The sequence below is a fragment of the Silurus meridionalis genome, chromosome 2 (assembly GCF_014805685.1).
Source record: "Silurus meridionalis isolate SWU-2019-XX chromosome 2, ASM1480568v1, whole genome shotgun sequence".
Taxonomy (NCBI): Eukaryota; Metazoa; Chordata; class Actinopteri; order Siluriformes; family Siluridae; genus Silurus; species Silurus meridionalis.
In genome coordinates this window covers 27968955-27990754 of record NC_060885.1, presented here as the reverse complement: position 1 = coordinate 27990754, position 21800 = coordinate 27968955, and the positions used below count along the sequence as shown (strand labels likewise).

General features: G+C 40.6%; 1 protein-coding gene across 1 annotated transcript; it reads left to right on the top strand.

Annotated features, from left to right (window-relative positions):
• Window positions 1-329: 329 nt before the first annotated feature.
• Window positions 330-21783, top strand: trip11 (thyroid hormone receptor interactor 11). The gene is given in 25 exon segments (XM_046872678.1): window positions 330-1189; window positions 4157-4233; window positions 4558-4668; window positions 4767-5072; window positions 5170-5238; window positions 7054-7225; window positions 7298-7378; window positions 7381-7641; window positions 7854-7894; window positions 8033-8131; window positions 8405-8611; window positions 9267-9345; window positions 9348-10445; window positions 10448-12000; window positions 12335-12616; window positions 12718-12858; window positions 12955-13148; window positions 13248-13411; window positions 13691-13794; window positions 14718-14817; window positions 16625-16706; window positions 16836-16950; window positions 19391-19516; window positions 20136-20274; window positions 20566-21783. Coding segments are annotated over 25 exon segments (5955 nt in total). The 5' UTR covers window positions 330-1050; the 3' UTR covers window positions 20781-21783.
• The last annotated feature ends 17 nt before the right edge of the window (window positions 21784-21800 follow it).

Below are 21800 nucleotides of genomic sequence, written 5' to 3'. Positions count from 1 at the left end.
AAGTTAAAACAGTAGTACAGGTTTATTGTCTTAACAGCTTTCGAGTTCTTTGAGGATGAAATAGCATGGATATATTGCTGGACTTCTTTTTCAAAAACTATAAATATGAGATATTGACGAATATATCTACTACGATCAATATGAGATTTAGCAGGCAATAAAAAAAAACATGAATAATAAAGTGCTCATCGTATTTGCCTTTTTTATATTATAGAAAAAAAACCTTGAAGAATAGAAAGAAATCTGAGAGCAAGTTACAGTTTATAAACTTAGAAAATGTAATCCAAAATAATTATGTATGAGGACAATTCCAAAATATATGAAGAGCAGATTCATTAGGGGCACCACTAAAGGAACTGCTCACTTGTCTCACTTGAATCTCTTTAAGTATGCTTTAGCTGGATACAATCTATGCATACGTTTAAATGAAATTTCTTTATTTGTTATATATATTTCAGCGGCAGTGTCCACGCTTTTTTTTCCAATCAGTGATCAACACATTTCTCGCTTTAAGGCATTACACGTGTCTATAAAGAAAAACACTTCCTAAATATTATAGCTAGTTGACGGAGATAAACAGACTTTTTACTTCCGGCAACTGCTTTGACGTCACCAGCCTGCGCCGTCCTATTGGTCCGTCAGGTTCCCATGATGCTCTACGCGTGTCCACGTCCCCTCTGACGAGTGTGTCCGGTGATGGATGAAGTCGAGGTGGCAGAAATCAGCAACAGCGAACCAAAACAAAGCGGATTTCTTATTCTCTGGTAACAGGGACGGTGTGGTCACGCAGCCCGGGTCATTTCTACACACTCCCTGCCTGCTTCTGGTTCTTATTTCGGCGCTCTAAGCGGATAGTTCTGGATTAACGAGTCGGTTTGCATGAACACCCAGTTTCCGGTCTGTTGCAGCGATTTTCTATCCTGCTGATAAGAACGATAACAGAGCTCGAAACACCAAACTCGCGATCTGATCGTGGCTTGGGTTCATGGTGTCCATGTGAACCTCCGTTCCTAGGCGGTGTAAGTGTGTGTCTAAGTGTGTGCCGCTGTCATGGCGTCTTGGTTGGGGGGTTTGGGTTCAGGCCTGGGGCAGTCTCTCGGTCAGGTCGGAGGAAGTTTATCCTCTTTCACTGGTCAAATCTCCAGTTTCACCAAAGACATCCTACTGGAAGGAGCAGAAGAAGTCGGAGGTAAGTTATAAAGCTGAACTACCATATGGAAGCCATATTGAATTCGTATTGTTAGGGTAAAAGAGCACGATGGTGATAATGACCATGATAATGATTTGGATTTAAGCCACGCCCCCTGCTCAGAGCTGAGCGATATCACCGAGGCCTGTCATTATTGCGGTATTTTCGGTATTATCACTAGTTCTGCTTATTTTCAGGTGTTTCAACCCAACCGCGTGGTGTCAAAGTGATGTTTTTGATTAATTTCATTATAATAATGCGCCTACCTTCGACCTGTTTGTAGAACCCACCAAGTGCAAATTCCTTTGATATAAAAAAAAGGTTTCAAAGTTCTGACACAGGAGACTCCTTTCATATTTGGTGAACATATGTCTCCTTACAGAAAAACGACCACGAGTAATCAACAAGCAGTTGTATAGCTAATACTGGATCACTGAAACGCATTTGAATAACTGTGTGATGTCATAGAAGAAGAATAGAAGAAGAAGAAGAATAGCCTTTATTTGTCACATATACATTACAGCACAGTGAAATTTTGTTCTTCGCATATCCTAGCTTGCTTAGAAGCTGGGGTCAGAGTGCAGGGTCAGCTATACGGTGCCCCTGGAACACGGAGGGTTAAGAGCCTTGCTCAAGGGCCCAAGAGTGGCAGCTTAGTGATATCGGGGCTTGAACCCCCGACCTTCCGATCAGTAACCCGCGCCTTAACCACAGGAGCTACCACTCCATGTCATAATAACATTGTCACTCACGATAAAATGTGATATCATTAGACGACTGAAATCTCAGGATATTCTTGCAAGTGCTGATAGTTTTTGTTGTCATGTGGATTTCAGAGCTGTGTAAAGGTGTGTGTTGACTGAAGGCTTGTGTCCAGCACAAACTGAGAACTTTGATCAGAGCTTCCAGCAAAGCAGAAAAACACACACACACAGATAGTGATTTAATGTCCTGCTGTGTAGATTGTTTGTGTCCACACACACACACACACACACACACACACACACACACACACACACACATATCATCTTCTTCTTCTTCTTCGGCTTCTCTAATTCTCTTCTCTAATCAGCGGATCATCCATCTCCATACCCCCCTGTCCTCTACATACCCCCTGTTCTCTACATCTGCCTCTTTCGCCCCCAACTACCTGCATGTCTTCCCTCACCACATTCATAAACCTCCTCCTTGGCCTTCCTTCTTTTCCACCTTCCTGGTGGCTCCATCCTCAGCATTCTTCTACCGATATACCCTATGTTCCTTCTCTGCACATGTCCAAACCATCTCAATCTCGCCTCCCTCACCTTGACCCCAAAACATCCTACATGCACTGTCCCTCTAATAAACTATTTTCTAATCTTGTCCATCGTCGTCACTCCCAACGAAAACCTTAACATCTTCAGCTCTGCTACCTCCAGCGCCACCTCCTGTCTTTTACTCAATGCCACTGTCTCTAATCCATACAACATCGCAGCTCTCACCACAGTAATATAAACTTTCCCTTTCACTCTTGCAGATACTCTTCTATCACAAATCACACACATATATGTTTTAAAATATCTATTACAGTTTTTATTATTATTGTTGCACAATTTCTTGGACAACAATAACAAATTTACAAATTTATGAATGAAACATCTGTATTATAAAAAACGAAGCCATAATTAATTAAATAAATGAATCTTCAGTAAATAAATCTTCAGTAAATCAGCCAAAATGTTTATTCCTTCATCGCATGCAATGTATTACTCATTACATCATTTTATATATATATATATATATATATATATATATATATATATATATATATATATATATATATATATATATATTTATTTTTTTTTTTTGTTTGTTTGTTTTTGTTTGTTTGTTTGTTTGTTTGTTTTTTCAGAAGTTATATATTTATTGTAGTTTGATAAACAGGGACTCATCAGGGTGTGTGATTTGTGAGTCTTTCAGATTTTCAGAATGTCTAGTGCTTTAAGATCCTGGTCAGGTTCTACCTTTTATTGTGCTTGGATTTGGAAGCTTAGTTTTCACACACACACACACACACACACACACACACCCACACTAACTAGGCTACCAGTCAGTTACATCCACAGAAAGTTATTCTATGATGAGGTAAAATGCTTGAGTTGATTGTTTCAGTCAGGTTCTTTTGGACACAGCTTGTGTAGTACTTAATATTATTCCCCATCGGTCTTGAGTGAACTGTAACAATGCAGTTGCCTGGAAGAGGAAATAATTGAAAGATTTCTTTCTGTCAGGGATTTCACACAAGTGTTTTATCTCTCGACCCTGGTCTTTTAGAACGCTTCTAAGACTTAATTACTCCTGCAGAGTGTCTGTCACAGACAAGATCGCAATCAGCAGCTCAGACCCTCACAGCGAGCGGACTATATTTCCAAGCTCTTGGTTATTAATTGAGTGCAAATCGGTGAGCAGTTCAATTCAACACCGAAAGAAAAATATTGTTTTTTTACTTGATGTGGAACAATCTTACTTTGCGCATGTTTGAGGGGACAAAAGACTAAGACTCATTAGATATGTTAGTCTTTTTATACAGCTGTTGATGTGAACGTTGGTGTTATTTAAAGCCCTGCTTGGATGCAACAGCTGAAATGCCTGTGCAGGGTGAAGCACAGATGCAAACTTGCCATGACAAAAATTCATTTGAAATTTACGCTTTAATTCCGTAATTTAATGATGATAATAATAAAAAAAAAAAAACACTTAATCATGTGCATGTCAGAATAATTTTTTAATCATCCATAACCACATAATAATTTGTAGAAGTTATATTTGTAATTTCCACCTGATTTATATTTATTGATATGACGTAACTTTGTATGTTCCATAAGATTGCGTCAAAAATTCCCTTTTCAACATAATAAATTGTAATTGTATAATTTCTACCCATAGTGATTGAAATAAATTCCTGAAATGTGTGTGACTGCGTTGTAGATGCTGCCACCGAGCTGCACGTGTCTAACTCGAAGCTGCAGGAGCTGGATTCGGCTTTCGCTGCACAGAAATCCGAGGTGTGTTTTCTTCCTCATTCAAAAACCGCATACCTTTCACATCCTCCCACAATGCAATCAGTCGCTCAAGCTTGTTCTGTGAGCTTTCTGACCTCTCGGGGCTCCTGGAGAAACTTTAACTTGTAGAAAAACAATGTATTGACTTGGTTTTAAGTTTAGTAGTGACCTTGTTTGGTGATACATTAGCAGTTCTTAAACTGTCCCTGAGATTAAATACAACATGGAGTGGAGTTACCAATGTTAATGTGAGGTGCATGTAAGCTGTTCTCTTTCTGTGACTCTCTGAATGCTCTCTCTCACTCTTTCCCTGTCTAAACGCTAAAGTATGAACGCTTGAGGAGAATAAACGGCGAGCTCGAGGAGAAGTTGGAGGCAGCGGAGATCCAGATCAAACAGCAGTCTCTGGAGTACAGGACTATTCTTCAGCAGAAAGAGGTAAATTCCTCCTTCATGCTGAGCTAATTTTCATGTGTCCCAAAGCAAAGTCAGTACTCAAGCTGATCCCTTTTGTGTGTGTTTGTGTGTGTTTCCAGGTGGACATCAGCCACCTAAAAGCCCGCCAAAACAGTCTACAAGAAGAAGTCCAGAAGCTCCGGCTCTCAGCCCACGATGTCTCGTCTTCCACTTCCGACTCCGCCGTGCTTCCGGTTACGACCGTCGCCACCACAACAAGCTCCTCCTCCTCTTTCTTGTCCCGCCCCTCGGCTGGACATCACGGATTCCACAGCGACGAGGTGGACCTGAGCGATGTCTTGTGGTCTCAGCAGGAAATCAACCGGCTATCCCATGAGGTGCAGCGACTCGAGGCGGACGTTGCTCACTGGAGGAGAGTGGCCCAGGTCGCCTTACTCAGCCAGAGTAACACACATTACACTACTTAACCTTTATAATGCAGTTCTTTGATGATAATTTTTTGTGTATATTTATATAAAACAGGCATCAAAAGTGTCAGGAGCAGAAAAAGGTGACCATGGGGAAATCCTGAAGCTGCAGAGAACTATCAAAGTGAGTTTATCTCCTCTCTTCTCAGGTTTCTCACTGGGACGAGTTCTTTTGTAGGATAAGTGAGGAATAATGCACTGTGTCATGCTGTAACAGACCCAGGGTTCTTTTGGATTTTCATTTTGGAAAAGTCTGAAAAAGTATGGAATTTGAGTTGAGTGATTTCTAGGTCTGGATTAGTCTGAGAAAAATACGAACACAGAGTATTGAAAAATGTTTGTGTTTTCAAATTATTCCAGTATTCAGTTTTCTTAAAAATAAAATTAAGAATTTGTAAAAATATTTTTTATAAATCAAAGGTAAAATGCTCTTTCAATCGGTTCTTAAAAGTTGCTCATCCGCACTGAAGCGTCCGAAAATGCTTACACCCCTGTTCTGTGCATTTCCGCTTGACAAAAAAAATGGTAATCGTTTTCAAAAGCCTGCTTTTTTAATGTCCACGCCGTAAGCCGAAATCGGCAATTTTCAAATGTATCCGCTACGGAGAACGTTTTCAAAAAGCTACGTTTTCTTTGACTGATCTACTGTCTCACAATTTTCACAATACCTTTTCACAATTTATTCTTATAAATCTCAGATATTGAATTTTGGGTTTTCAATATCTGTAAGCCATAATCATCAAAATTAAAAGAAATAAACACTTGAAATACATCAGTCTGTATGTGTTGAATCTATATAATATACCAGTTTCACTTTCTGTATTAAATTACTTAAATAAATCAACTTTTTAATGATATTTTAATTTATTGAGATGCGCCTGAGTGTATATACAGTATACTGTATCTCACAAAAGTAACATTTCAGCAACAATTTTAGTAGATCTTCTCAAGGGACACTGCTATAGAAATGAAACTTGTATATATGTTATAGTAGTCAGTGTGCAGTTTGTAAAGCAGTACAGATTTACTGTCCTCTAAAAAATAACTCAACATGCAGCCATTATTGTCGAAACAACTGGCAACAAAAGTGAGTACACCCTAAGTGTATGTCGCTTAAGCATGCAAAGCCACATGTCCTATTCATCTTGTTCATGTTTTTGCTTGACAGGTTCATACAAATCTTGTATTAGAGCAGTTTTTGAGTACAGTTAGATCTCTGGATGTTCAAAATGGCACTTCATAGCAAAGAAAACTCTGAGGATTTGATAATTTAAATTGTTGCTCTCCACAAAGAATCCCAGGTTATAAGAAGATCTGTAACACCCTTAAACTGAGTTACAGTACAGTGGCCAGGGTCCTACAGAGTTTTTCTAAGACGGGTTTCTCTCGGAACAGGCATCACAAGGGTCACAAATCCTCAGAGAGTTCTTTGCATGTTGAACATCTACTGGTCAGTATGAGAAAATTGTACCACATAATCTGCTCTAATACAAGATGCACAACTTTGTATGGTCCTATCAAGCAGACAAAAACATGAACATGATGAATAGGACGTGGCTTTTTGCATGGTTAAGCGACACACACGATGAACACGTGGGTGGTGTGATGAAGCCGTAGTTACCGTTCCCCACCGCCATTGATCTTTCACGTTTCAGAAGCTTTAAACTCCTCTGTCCTGAGGACTGTCAGAAAAATTCAAAGCACTGACACTGGAGACTCCATCTAAAACTCTTGAATAAATCTTCTCGTCGAAAACTCTACGCCATATAAACGATTAAACGAGGGATTTTTTTGTACTATAGAATTGTCATTCATAGAAACCTGTGAGTTGCCTTGTTTAAATGAATACTTTCTGACCAATCAGAGCGCACTTTAGCACTTTGGTACATTTGTCACATAAAGTGATTCTAATTTTATAAACACCTTCTGAACCGATTAGGAGCTGCGAGAGGAAATGGGCCGTGAGGTCGACGAGCATCAGCACGAGCTGGCAGCGCTGCAGGACGCTCATCGGCAAAAAATGGCAGACATGGCAAAGCGGCACAGAGACGAGCTGGCAGAGTACGAAGAGAGGATCGAGGAGCTGGAGGAACAGATTCAGAGTGGTGAAGGTGACTTTTTTTTTTCTTTTCTTTTTTTTCTTTCAAGACCAAACATTTGGTTAAAATTGTTCTTTTGCTCAGGAACCACTTCTATGCTCCAAACTTCAGCAGCAGCACCTCCAGCGGAATCCTCCAAACTCGAGGAGCTGCAGGCCACGATTCGCTCCTTCGTGAGGAAGCGGAGCTTCAGAACGCAAAGTGCAGTGAGCTAGCGGCGACTCTCAAGGAGGCCCTGCGGCAGGGGGCGGAGCTTCAGCAAGAGAAAGAGGAGGCGAAGGCGGAAAACTCCGAACTTCTGCAGAACTACACTCGCCTCCAGAACTCTGTTAGTGAACTTCAGTCTCGGGTTCAGGAGCAGGAAAGCAAAGCGATGGCCAAAGCACAGCACGATGGCGAGATACACACGCTGAGGAAAGCACTCGCAGGTGATCCTCGCAGTTTTATCAGCTTTATTGCAGCTGGAGATTTGAATTAAAATTTCATGCTTAGTTAAGAGAATCAATCATCATTACTGCTACGGGGTCAGATATGGAATGAATAAATATCAAGGTGTAATGTAAGGTGTAGCTCTTTTTTATACTGAATTTAGGAAAGTGTGGGTTACATTATTTAGATGACCAATTGTACCCATTTGTAGATGCTGAAAAAGAGGTTTCCAGGTTGAGATCTCTCACGGAAGTAAGCCTGAGTTTCGTGTTTTATTTTTTATTTTTTTTATAAATTTTTTTTTAGCAATAGCAAAATATATGTATTTTATTTTATCCACTTATTAATATTTTAAATGTTGTTGTTTTTATTTTATTTTTATTTTTTTAGTTAAATCCGAGTGCGGAGGTTGAGCATGCGGACATTTTGGAGCTCAACACAGTCATCAATGCTCTCAGAGCAGAAAAAGAAGAAATAGAGAAAGAGAAGGTAGTAATTATAACTGGTGATATGTCAGAGTCAGTAAAAGTTTACCGGAAATTTCTTGTTTTTTCCACGTTTTCTAACGCTTACTAAGAAGCACTGTTCTAAACGGTGGTTCAGACGTTAATAACGCAATCATTAAAACTTTATTTTGGAATAAAAATGAATATTTTTTTTATGCTATATTACTGTCATTATTGAATAATTTGATAGAGATGATTATTATTTTAATTTTAGTTCTATTTTTAACATGCTGCTGTGTTCCGTCTCCCTGATCAGTCAGCGATGGTGGAGAAACTCCAGCAAGCTGAGAACCTGGTCACATTGAGTGAAGCTGAAAGCTCAGAGGACCTTCAGCTCGAAGTTATGGACTTAAAGAACCAGCTTGAGCAGAGAGAGGAAGCTTTAAAGCGAGCGCATGTCAGCATGGACACACTCACAGCAGAGCTGGAGGAACTCGACCGGCAGAACCAGGAGGCCACACAGGTTCGTCTTGTACTGCGACAGTGATGAATGTAGTGTAAATTCTAAACACATGCGACACTGCTCTGTTAGCTTTTTCATTTTATTACATGCTTCATGCACTCTTATGGACTTCCTCAGGGTTCTTGCACAGCACTAGAAAAATATGGGTTCTAGTTTCTTATATAATGTACATTCTAATGCAGTTCAGCTTTCAAATCTGATCTTCTCTTAGTACAAGATATTCTGCAATTGACACTGGGCATTCTGACAGTAGTTGTATATTATTCTAGATCTTCAGTTGTCTGTTTCATTGTAGAACTGAAGTGGGCATTGTATTTACACGAATGCTATTGTGGGTGTTCTAACAGTAGATGTACTACTGGAACCACAAAGGGCGTCTGTGGGCATTCTAACAATTCTGCACATGCATTTTCTAACTAAATAATAATATTCTAGAACCAGAGAGAACTTTCAAGCAATTGTTGCCTATTATGTGTTAGAACCGCAGTAGGTGTTCCAGAAGTAGTCTATTATATTGTAGAATTTTGTAGATCAACACTGGGTACATGCATGAAGTTTAACGTATGCCTTATAACTCTAGTTGTGCAATACATTGTAGAATCACACTGATTTAGTAATCGTATGAAAACGTTTTAATTCACCTTCTCTTCTCCAGCATCTCATTGCTATGAAAGATTTACTCGCTACACAGAAGTCTCAGGCTGAAGCTGAAGTTAGCCGTCTAAAATCAGAGCTTGCCCTTTGCTCAGTCAAAAAGAGACGCTTCATCAGGAGTCAGAGGCTCAGAAGGAGAAACTCAGCCAAAGTGCCTTTACCCTTAATGACCTACACATGGGCAAACAGCAGCTGGAGGCCACGATGCGAGAGCTGAGGGACAAATTGAAGAAGTCTCAGGAGCTTGGCAAAGAGGCACGCATGGAGGCCTCCGACCTGAAGAAGCTGCTGCAGGAACGAGAGACTCAGCTGGATGCTCTTCGTGAGGAGCTGAGTCGAGCAGGGGAGCGGGGGGATGAAGTAAAAGGTCAAATGAAAGTTCTGGTAGAGAAGGAGAAAGAACTCCAGGATGTGAGAAGAGAGCTGGCTGAATTGAAAGTCTTAAATGAAAAAGTGTCATCCGAGGATTTCGAGTTGAAGATCGAGAACAGGAAGTTGAAAGAAGAACGCATTCAGGTTCTTGAGAAAGTAGAGAATTTGGATAGACAGATACAGGATGGCCAGGCTTCTCTCAGCAGAGTAGTTTTGGAGAAAGACACTCGCATTGAGGCCTTGAAACTAGAGAAGAACCAGCTAGAAGATGAGCTGAGTAAAGCAGAGAACCGCCTTTTGGATCAGACCAAGCAGTACCAGCAAACCATCGAGAATCTGACTAGAGCACGATCCTTGGATGCCTCTGCATTGCAGATGGAACACGAACGTACCGTGAAGCTAAACCAGGAAAAGGACCTGACGATCGCCTCGCTAAAGCGTGAGATGGAGCAGATGGTGGCCGACCACAAAGACACCAGTGAGATGTTGGACATCACCGTGGCTGGACAAAAGCAACTCACTGAGCTTTTACAGGAGAAGGATGCTTTCGCTGCCTCATTAAAGGCACAAACTGATGAAGCGATGAAGGATTTGGAGGCCACAGTCTCACAGGCGAAGCAAGAAAGTGATGCATTAAGGAAATTGGTGGAGGAGAAGGACAAGCAAATAGGGGCCACGAAAGAAAAGTGCAGTCACCTTAGGGAGGAAATTGACCGCCTGAAGGATCAGCAAAGTAGACCTCAGCCAATGTCTGAACCAAGGACGCTGGACGTAATTACCGAGCTGGAAACTGAAGTTTCACAGCTGAAGCTGCTAGAGACAGATTTGAGGAAGAGGCAAGGACACTAAGGGCAACATTAGAACAACTACGGGAATCGCATATACAATCGCAGCATACTTTACAGGTGCACCAGAGCGAATTAGAGCAGGCTCGGTCAAGACATGAGCAAAGCACCCTCAACTACGACAAACTGATCAGTGCCAAGGACGAGGAGATTTCAAGGCTGCGGGAAGAGATGGAGAAACTCAGCTCACAAAGTCAACACACAACTGTGGAAATTCTTCAAGAGGACAAGACTTGTTCCCTCAGTGGTGAGAATGGCAACGAGAAGCATGACTTGTCAAAGGTGGAGTTTGAAAAACTCGTGAAGGGCATCAAGGAGAAAGAGACTGAGATTATCCAGCTAAATGAGAAGAACCTCTCTTTGACCAAACAGCTTGATCAGCTTGTGGTGTCTCGCGATGAACTTGGAAAACTTTCTCAAATCGTGCTTCAGAAGGAACTCGAAATCCAAGCGCTCCATGCCCGGGTTTCAGGTGGGTATAGCCAGGATGTGGTGTTGCTTCAGCAGCAGATGCAAGCGTATGCAGTCGAACGAGAACAAGTGCTAGCTGTACTAAATGAAAAGGCGCGAGAGAATAGCCACCTGCGTTCGGAATACCATCGCATCATGGAAATCATTGCGGCCAAGGAATCTGCTTTACTTAAGCTTCAACAAGAAAACCAGCGACTGTCCACCATGAGTGACCCTTCAGGAAGTCAGGAGATGTTCCGAGAGACCATACAGAACTTGTCCCGAATCATTCGCGAGAAGGATATTGAAATCGATGCTCTGACTCAGAAATGCCAGACGTTGGTCACTGTCCTTCAGTCTTCTGGAGCAGACTCTGGAAGCGGTGGTTCAGGCGGTGTGAGCAGCAATCAATTCGAAGAGCTTTTGCATGAAAGAGACAACCTCAAGCAGCAGGTCAAGAAAATGGATGAGTGGAAGCAACAGGTGATAACAACTGTGAAGAACATGCAACACGAATCCGCCCAGCTTCAGGACGAGCTTCTGAAACTGCAAGGCCAGGTGTCTGCTGACAGCGACTGCAGCTCCAAACTTTCGGTCGACTACTCCAGACTCATACAGAGCTACGAGCAGAAGGAGAAAAGGCTGGGCAGTTTGAGTCAGGAACTCGCCCATGTACAGCAGACCATCAGCCAGCTTAGTACCACTAAAGATGTCCTGCTTGGAAAGCTTGACAGTGTTTCTCAGGTTCCAGACTTTTCCGCACAGTCTGTGGAAACTGTAGAACATCAGGTTGCCCAGGAGGCACCACCAAAACTACCAGTTTTTCAAGATGAGAACTTGTGGCAAGAACTGGAAACGTTAAAAAGGGCGTTAATTGAGAAGGAAAATATGTTGAAAACGCTTCAGGAGAATAACCATCGCTTGTCAAATTCGGCATCTTTGTCAGAAAGTGAGCAACGAGGCCATGCTGAGGAGCTCAGGCAAGCACGGGAGAGAATTGAGACCCTGCAGGGGTCTCTCAGGGAAAAAGATCTGCTTATCAAGACCAAAGGAGACCAACTGCACCAAGTGAGTTGAGCATGCATACTCATACTTATTTAAGCGAATTACATCTCGCATCCCAACCATAACAATATAAAAACTGTTTAAAACGTTTATCAGGTGGTGGTTTCTAGAAACCAATGTTTGCTCAGAACAAACAAGCCTCATTCCTTAGAGCATTTTCTGCCCACAAAACATTCAAGTGTTCAGTTTTTCATGTGTTTATAACCTTTTTTTAAAAATCTGTGGTAAATTAGGCAAAATGCAAAAAAATGTGATTGTTAATGCTATTGCATGAGATGGCCACTAGAGGCATTCTCTGCGTTCGTATATTATTTTTACTTTCTCTCATGTTGTACAGGTAAGCGAAATGTTGCGCAACCGTGAAAACGATAATGAGGTCCTAAAACAGGCTGTCATGAACCTGAAGGAGCGAGCACTGATCTTTGAGCTGGACGTCAAGAAGCTAAAGGAGGAGAACGAAGCCGTGACGGTGAAATCACGAGAGAAAGAGACAGAGTTTCGAGCTTTACAGGAGACTAACATGCAGGTGTCGCTGATGCTGCGGGAGCGAGAGTTTGAGTGTAGCACCATCACTGAGAAGGCTGCGGCCATTGAGAAGCTGCTCAAAGATAGAGAACAGGTGAGTGGGAACGTTCGGGTGTGTACTTTTCTTCTTCTTCTTCTTCTTCTTCTACTTCTTCTACTTCTTCTACTTCTTATTTTAACATAAATAATTTTCAGGGAAAGACCGGAGAGCTGAACCAGCTGCTGAATGAGGTCAAGTCCATGCAGGAGAAAGCACTGGCTTTCCAGCAGGAGCGAGACCAAGTAATGCTGGCTCTTAAACAGAAGCAGATGGAGACTTCTGCCCTACAGAGTGAGGTCAGACTCCATCAAATGAACACTACCAAGTGACAATTCGTTTGAATCCTTCTTTTATAAAGTCTTACTTTTTCTTCTTTATATCTCACACTATAGCTACAGCACACTCATGATAAAGAGCAGAGGCAGAAGCTGGAGTTGGAGCGTCTCCGCAACCATCTGCTGGAGATCGAGGACTCGTACACGCGGGAGGCGCTCACGGCAGAGGACCGGGAAAGCGAGCTCAGACGCAGGGTGGCGATGTTGGATGAGAGACTGGCGTCGTCCTCCAGTGCCGTAGAGAGCGCCAGGTTCGAGAGTTCCTCCTTTGTCTACTCATGATGTCATGGCTGCTATGATTTCGGAAAACTATTGCAAGATTATATAAATGCATTTTAAATTGTGTGTAGTCAACAGGCCAGTCTGCAGGTGGAGTCTCTTCAAGAGCAGTTGAACGTCATGGCCAGGCAGAGGGACGAGGCTTTTCTTCAACTCCATGCAGCTCAGGAACAAATAAACCAATATGCAGTGTCCCTGTCAAACCTGCAGATGGTGCTAGAACAGTTCCAGCAAGGCAAGACAGACACACACACACACACACACACACACACACACACACACACACACACACACACAGACACAATCCTCATTATCATCCTCTTTCTCGATTTTCCTTCTTCTTTTTGCATCACATCATATAGACATTGAGGATAATCGATGTAGATATTTAGGAAATCTAATAGCTTATAGTTTCATAACAATGATTCCTGGAATCAGTCGTTTCCACTCAGACTTTCAAGAATAAGTGCTGTCAGAATTTAATGATGTGCTTCTGAAAATGTTTGTACACTAGAGGAGAAAGCCATGTATTCGGCAGAACTAGAGAAACACAAGAAACAGAAGGAGGAGTGGAAGAGGAAAGCGGACATGCTGGAGGATAAAGTCTCTGCCATGCAGGTAATATAACTACAAACAAAAGCTTGTGCTTTAAACCAGATTTATTATTATTGGGAATGTGGGTGAAATTGCGATTTGTGGGTGAAGTTGTTTTTAGAGGTCGACTGATTCATTGGTTATGTCGTTAGTTTGTTTCTGGAAATATTAGCCATCGACAAAAATTCGTGGCGATAATTTTTCTGGGTTGCGTCTGCGCTGGAGCATCGGAGAAAGCCTGCTGTCGTTATACAGTAAAACAGCGGCCTCTAAAGGCGAATCACTGACAGCACGTGCTGTTTGAGTCTGCTTGCTGTACCTTAAATGAAAAAGAAAAATAATTTAATAAAAAAATTTATTAGTAAATCATGGTCAATAAAAACAAAACTTCTAAAGCATTTATTAACTTTAGTTAATGTTACAAATGGAATCTTACTGTAAAGTGTTGCCATTTCACTAAATCCAAATAGTCATGCTTAAATTGGGCATCTTTAAATGTAATTTTTTAATCAGTTATTTTTATTTTACATGGGGTGTTATGTTTGTTTTTTAATCCAGTACTATCGGTTGATTAATCGGTTATCGGGTTATCAGTAAAATCCACTAGTCTAGTTGTTTTGTCTTCCCTGTAACTTTTGAATTTTAACTTTGCTTGTTCACTCATTTTATCCCTATTCAACTAGTGTGTTTAATTAAAAACATGCTGTGCCTTTAGCGAACATAAAAATCTGGCTTCAGTGAATTTCTTGGACCAAAATCCTTTTCTCTGAAAACGTTCCTAGCTCTGTGTTCAAATACAGCTGACTTTCAGAAATGAAAGAACAGCCATAGGTTCATATATTCCTGGCTTTTTATTTTTCCGCCTGCGACGTCATTGACCTGCATGTCATCGCTCCACTTTTTTTTTTTTCTTTGTGTGTAACACTGTGTTTCTGTGTGTTGTGCAGCTGAATCTGGACGAGGCGAACGGCGCATTAGAGTCGGCTTCCCGTCTCACTGACCAGCTTGACCTGAAGGAGGAGCAGATCGAGGAGCTGAAGAAACAGGGTGAGAGCTGATTTATAGCAGCGCCAGATCAGTACACCACAGCTAAAACTAAAAGTTTCCATCATTCTATTTCTTTTTTTAAGGTAAAGCTTAATAGTGAAGTTAGACGATGCAACTGACTTATATTGTGGATTATGAAACGTATTTTCTTAAAGACAGCCCCAGACAAAGAGCGGCATCAGTGTGTGATTTACACCAGGGATTAGTAATGATTTGTTTTTCATTTCCAGCTCCGGCGTTCCATGTAGCTCTCTTTTAGTTGGAAACCAAAACTAAAAGCACTTTCAAAAATGTACATTTAACAAGTATGTCAGATAAATAAATAAAAAAAATTAAATAAAATAAAATAAAATATATATATATATATATATATATATATATATATATATATATATATATATATATATATATATATATATATATATATATATAGTATAAAACACACACACACACACACACACACACACACACACACACACAGCTGGCCTGTGAGAAGGTTGGGACCCCAGCCCCAGACTTCCTTTAGGCAGACTAGGCCACCAGTCTCCAACCTTCTCACAGGCCAGCTGGTGTGTGTGTGTGTGTGTGTGTGTGTGTGTGTGTGTGTGTATATATATATATATATATATATATATATATATATATATATATGCATGCAGGAAGTTATGAATTCTGGCATTTATGTTTAAGTTACACTTTCTGAAAACCACATGGGAAAGGAAGAACATTATCAATCGGGAAGTGGTAGCTCAATGGTTGAAGTTTTGGATTACTGATCAGAATTTTGTAGGTTGAGCTTTTGATCAAAGGTTTTAACCTTCTCTACTCCAGGAGCATGATCATGACCCTGCATTCTGACCATAGCTTCATGTACATGTTCTTTCTCTCTTTCTTTCGTTTTTCTTTCGTTCTTTCTTTCGTTCTTTCTTTCGTTCTTTCTGCCTGTCTGCCTGTCTGTCTGTCTGTCTGTCTGTCTGTCTGTCTGTCTGTCTGTCTGTCTGTCCGTCCGTCTGTCTGTCGTCAGGTGTCCTCACATTACTGTCCTCCCTCTAACAATTTATAGCGATAATTTTATTTCTTTCCCATAAAAATTTAAATAAATAGTATAAAATTATTATTTTGTCAGTTTTTATATGACTGATTGTCAGTTACATGTGTACATGTTATTCATAGATTAAATAAAAGAAGGAATTTTTTCCCCAGATATTTTGCTGGGGAAAAAGATGTGGAGATATTTCTCACATTTCAGTAAATGTTACATGTGGACAATATTTAGAATGTTGTGGGTTAATTTCTCATCAACTTTGACAGACTTTTTTTTTTTTTTTTTGGCACTTTATTTATTAATACACTTTTTTTCTTTTTTTCAATTCGAAATAGTTATGCTATTGTTTTCAGCACATTTGATAGTTCAGAAGAATGATCACCTATTACAAATATATATTCAGAATAGAAGTTTGTAATTAAGTCTGTATGTAAGTGTGTGTGAGTGTGTGGTGTATTTGCATAAAAAAAATCACGTCATTACATCACAAACTCAGACCGTGTCACACCATTACCACTGTTTTTATAGCAAATATTCAAACACACACACAACCCCTTTGTGTTAAATATCCAGACTGTGGATATTTATGATATCACACACACAGACATTGTGAGCGCTCCAGACATTTGTTAGGTAATCGTTTGCTTTATAAATAACTTTTTGAAAGGCTGTAGTTAGGCTCTTATGGATGCGATGACATATTTTCCTCACCATGACCAAAAACAGCCAACTCACGAGTGTGTGTGTGTGATTGTGTTGCAGTGGAAATGAGACAGGAGATGCTGGATGAAGCCCAGCACAAACTGACCGAACTTCTCAACAGCACTGAAGGCAAAGTGGACAAGTAAGCAAGCAAAGAAAGAAAGAAAAAACACACGTGAAAAATCAGATCTCCCCAAAAACATAAATAAAATTCCTTCCATGACGTGAATCCTGTTTATAAAGATGATGTCTGTTTTTCTCGCTTTCGCAGAGTGCTAATGAGGAATCTGTTTCTCGGTTATTTCCACACGCCGAGAAACAAACGCGCCGAGGTGCTGAGACTTATGGGTAATGTTGTTGGATTGGAACGGGATGAAGTCGACAAGGTGAGCGGACACGCCCTGTTTTTCTTGCTGTTCATCTTTTCACTCCCTTCCGCACTTCGTCTGCATTCCTTTCATTAATCTGTTTTTTTTTTCCTTTTTTTTCTTTACATTGGCTTATTTTTCATGCTTTCCCATCTCTCAGTCTAGCATACCATCTGCTCTTTAGAATTTAATATTCAATCTTTCTTTATATCGTGATATCGCAAAGTAAAGTAGCTAATCTAATCAAATTGATTGAATTCTCTATCCTGATTGGTCAGATGGTGTTAAGTTTTTATAGCAACCGCTAATCACAGGCATTTCTAAGGTGACTGAGAGCAATGCAATATATTTTATCTTCTAGATAGGATATTGAATGCGTATTGCAGCAATATGTCCTGGCTAGAGTCACTCACCGGTGGTGTTGCAGGACTCGCGTCTGACTCCGTGTTTGTTTTGGAATGCCCACTTTTTACAAGCCAATCAAATTCCAAAGAAAAATTGGAGAAATTCAAAGTCTTAAATGTTGCCCAAATATGCTCTGCTATAAGATCTTGCATGGGTTCTTTCCTTAGCAAGCCCACATTCCTCGGTGCTATGTTCATTTCTTTTCTACCAGTCACTCTTCATGTTCTCATCCATCTCCTGGTCTCCTTGGATTTGTTTGGCACTGCTTTTACACAGAGAACTTCTCTGGCTTTTCCTCCTTGAATACTCCGGGTTCGTGGGATATTAAAAAGGGTGGAGCTGATTGAAGAAGAAACGTATCACTTGGCAGTGCTGTGTGCTTTCACTGACCCCTTGTGTCTTCATCTGCACAACTGATATAAATCATGTATTTTGTTCTTGGAGGGATATTGCCTTTAACAGCCTCACAAATGTTATTCGAGAAAGGCCAAAAGAACTTGAGTCTGAAATTCTCAGGGTTGCGATAAACGCTCTGGTGTGCAGGTGGCTAGTGGGGGAAGTCTTGAACGAGCTCTTCAGATACTATATATGCTGTATATATACCTTGTTTGCAGGCATCTCATCTATGGTGTAGGGTCTTTAAAAACCAAGTGGCACCTTGAGTACCTGCTGCTAATTACATTCCTTATGTTTAAAAACACAGATACATGGCAAAATGGTAGTGTAAGTGGTAGGTCAATGGTTCTGGGTTTCAAGCCCCGACTGCCACTCTTGGGGCCCTTGAACAAGGCCCTTAACTCTCTGTGCCCCAGCTCTGACTCCAGATTTCTAACATCACTGTAACGTGAAGAAATAATTCACTGTGCTATAATGTACATGTGACAAGTAAAAAGCACCTTTACAGTGGTGGGAAATAATTATTTGATCCCCTGCTGATTTTGTCAGTTTACCCCCTTACAAACAAATGAACAGTCTAAAATCGGTTTATTTTAAAAGAGGAAGAACGAATATAAAAAAAAACAAACAGAAAAACTAAATTAATGTTATATATAAATTGATTTGTATTTGATCCCCTACCAACACCAAGAATTCTGACCACCACACACAAAAAATAGTTCTTTACCTTTAAGAAAGCACTCCTCATTTCAACTCATTATATGTATAAAAGACACCTGTCAGAATCGACCTCTTCCACTCAAACCTCTCCACCACCATTGGTAAGACCAAAGAGCTGTCGAAAGACATCAGGACAAGATTGTAGACTTGCACAAGGCTGACTCCTCACGGGATCAGTAAAGTATATCTAAGTCTGATTTGGGTCAAGATCAAATACTTATTTCACTCAATCAAATACAAATTAATTTATAATCTTTCTTTAATTTTTTTTAATTTATAAACCTACAATAACAATTCTAGTCTGTTAATTTCTTTGTAAGGTGGTAAACTTACAAAATCAACAGAGGATCAAATAATTATTTCCCCCACTGTATAAAGACAAGTAATGGCAACCGTAAGAACCATGAGAGCTGGAAACTTCTGCTATAACTTCTAAAGCAACATGGCTGCTGTAAACGAGGAAGAGATTAGCACCAGTCTGAGAGAGGAGTAAAGAAAGGGGATAATGTTGATCAGATGCTCAAAAACGCATGTGCATTGTCCAACTCTGCAGCTGTTTCAGCCAGCTGTGATCACTATGCACACTTATTCTTCTGATAAAGACTTTTTTTTATATAAAACACCAAATGTCTCCAAGTTCATCCCTGTTTTAATTTCTTGCCCCCCCTTTCTCTTTCTCTCCCCCTCCCTCTCCTGCCCCGTATCAGAATTTTTCCACTCTAAATGTCTGTGTTTTTGTCTGGAAAAATGTTCAGTGACCAGAAAAAAAACTCCTTCTCCTCCCCAGCGTTCTCGTTTACCCTTATTTTATTTTGCTCATCCATCTCTATGACATCCACGATTATATAGAAAGTCCCTATACACTAAATCATGCAATTGTATGAGGAGTTGGGTAATGAGTTGATGACCCTTTGACGTTCTGGCTTTTTCTGTTTAGATGTTGGAGGAGGAGGGGAGGAAGGGAGTCACAGGTTGGGTGTCGGGGTGGTTAGGAGGCAGCAGAGCGGTACAGAGCGTTCCCAACACACCCCAAAGACCCACCAGCACCCAAAACCTCAACGGGGTGAGTGTTTCTCTCTTTCACACATATACAAATACAAAAGAAAGGAAAATATTCATCACATTATTGCATAGAATTTTGTTAAACATTACCGTTGACATCTCCATACGCTGTAATGCCGAAGGTTTGTGGACACCTGGTCATAAGTATGGTGTGTGCTTTTTAAGCATCGCATTCCACATTCAAGGAAGATGTTGCACTAGATTTTATTATGTGCTTGTGGACATTTGTGTTCGTCAGCCACAAGGGTGTTAGTAAAGTCAGGTACTGATGTAGGTGATGTGAGGAGGACTGTACCCCAGGCCTCCTCACATCACCTACATCAGTACCTGACTTGACTCGCTTTGTGCACTGGGGCATTGCCATGCTGGAACAGGTTTGAGTTTCCAAGTTTAATTGAATGCAAAATTTTATTATACCGCATCCAAACACTCCTCCAGCGTTGTGGTAACAGTTTGGAGAAGAACCACACATGGCTAGAAAGGTCAGGTGTCCCAATACTTTTGTCCATATAGTGTACATCTAAAAACTCAATTTCAATAGAGATGCAGCTACAGCACTGTGTGATGGAGACCAAGATTTTACACTCTCACACTCGTGTTCTACTGTGTGTCTTGTGCAGTCTTTCTCCGAGATGTTTGTGAAGTTCTTGGAAGTGGAGTCCACTCCAGCTTCCCCCGCTCCCAAACTGCCTGTTTACGATATTAAGCCTCTGAGTGCGCCCCCATATGGCCGGAATGCTGCTGGGGCAACTGCAACAGGTACTATGATAATACACATTATGGAAATGGTTCCAGGATCGATATTGAGTGGGTTTTAGGGACACAGATTATTTTCTGGATCTCTTCCTTGCTTGTAGATTAGCTTACCTAAATATAGGTATAACTAGTAAAGGGTATAACTAGTGATTTGACTTTTTTTTTTCTCTGCAAGTGTGAGGAATGTTTGGGCAGATAAAAAGTAAAACGTTATTTTAATAAATAAAAATAGCTAACCTAGCTTTTTTTTACCTAGCGCAAAGTGCTACTTTTGTTTTTTGTGTAATTATCCAGGCTCCTCGGTCAGCGGGAAGCGCAGCACAGACTCAAACCCATTCCTGGCCCCTCGCTCAGCTGCCGTCCCTCTGTTAACGTCGGGCAGCGGGGGGGCCGCGAGTGGGCACCTGCTCATGAAGCCCATCTCGGACGCCCTTCCTACGTTCTCGCCTGTTCCGGTGGCAGCCGACGCCAGCGCTGGGGCGGTCCTTAAAGACCTGCTCAAACAGTGATTGCCCGACAATGCTGTCAATCAAAGCACTTTAGGAGACGCCTGGAGACGGAGCACTACAGCTGTTTCTCATTGATTCATTTAATAATTAGGAAACACCAGAAATACAGATGCTAAAAAAATTCCGGTCTGCAGTGCTGAAATGATTATACAAGGTGCTTTCTGAACCATTGGCATTTTATTGAATCATTCTGCAGCCTCTAATCAGAAGTGTCCTTTGGGGATTTGTTGTGAACAGCAGCAGTTCTGCGTTCACTTTTTATTATAGAGAAGAGTGTTTGTCTGATGAGAGACAGCCAGTTGGCTCGCACATGCCTGTCGGATTTATTAAGACCTTTTCGCCATCTGTAAAATCCATACAAATAGTGTTTTTCTTTTTTCCTTGATTTTTTTTTTTTCCCCCCTTGATTTTTTTTTTTTTTATTATTTAATTTATTTAAACCAAATACAATGCAAATTTTTCCCCCGTCTCAGTTACAGCAACGACTACCGTCCGATTACGGTCTGACAGTTAAATACTCTTATAATACTCTAACATTTGTGCTGTGTATATCTGCAATATTATAAATATGTACTTAGAAATGTAAATCTGAAGCATTGCTGGAAAAGTTCACAAATCAAAGAGGCAAAAGAGTGTGTACATATCGGTTTCTTATGGAAAAAAATGTTCTTGTGTAAATGTAGCTGTATATTATTACTGGCTAGCAGGGAACGGTTGGGAAGGTGTGTATTTTAATTTAACACCAAAAAATGCAAGAAATAAACTTCCACTTGTTTTTGCCCCTAAAAAAACTTTTATGGAACCTGCAGTTTAGCAGGTATTTGCTGGAATACTTGGGGTCTTGGGATTAATTTGTGAGAGTGTGATTTATTAATTTAAGGGTTGTGCAGGTTTTTAGTTTGGCATTTTTCTTTTCTTTTTTTTTTTTTTTTTTGAGGTTTCACATGAATCACACACAATATTTGTAATTGAATGCAGAAATAAAGATCTCTGCATATGCAAATGGGTGAAGAGTGTCAA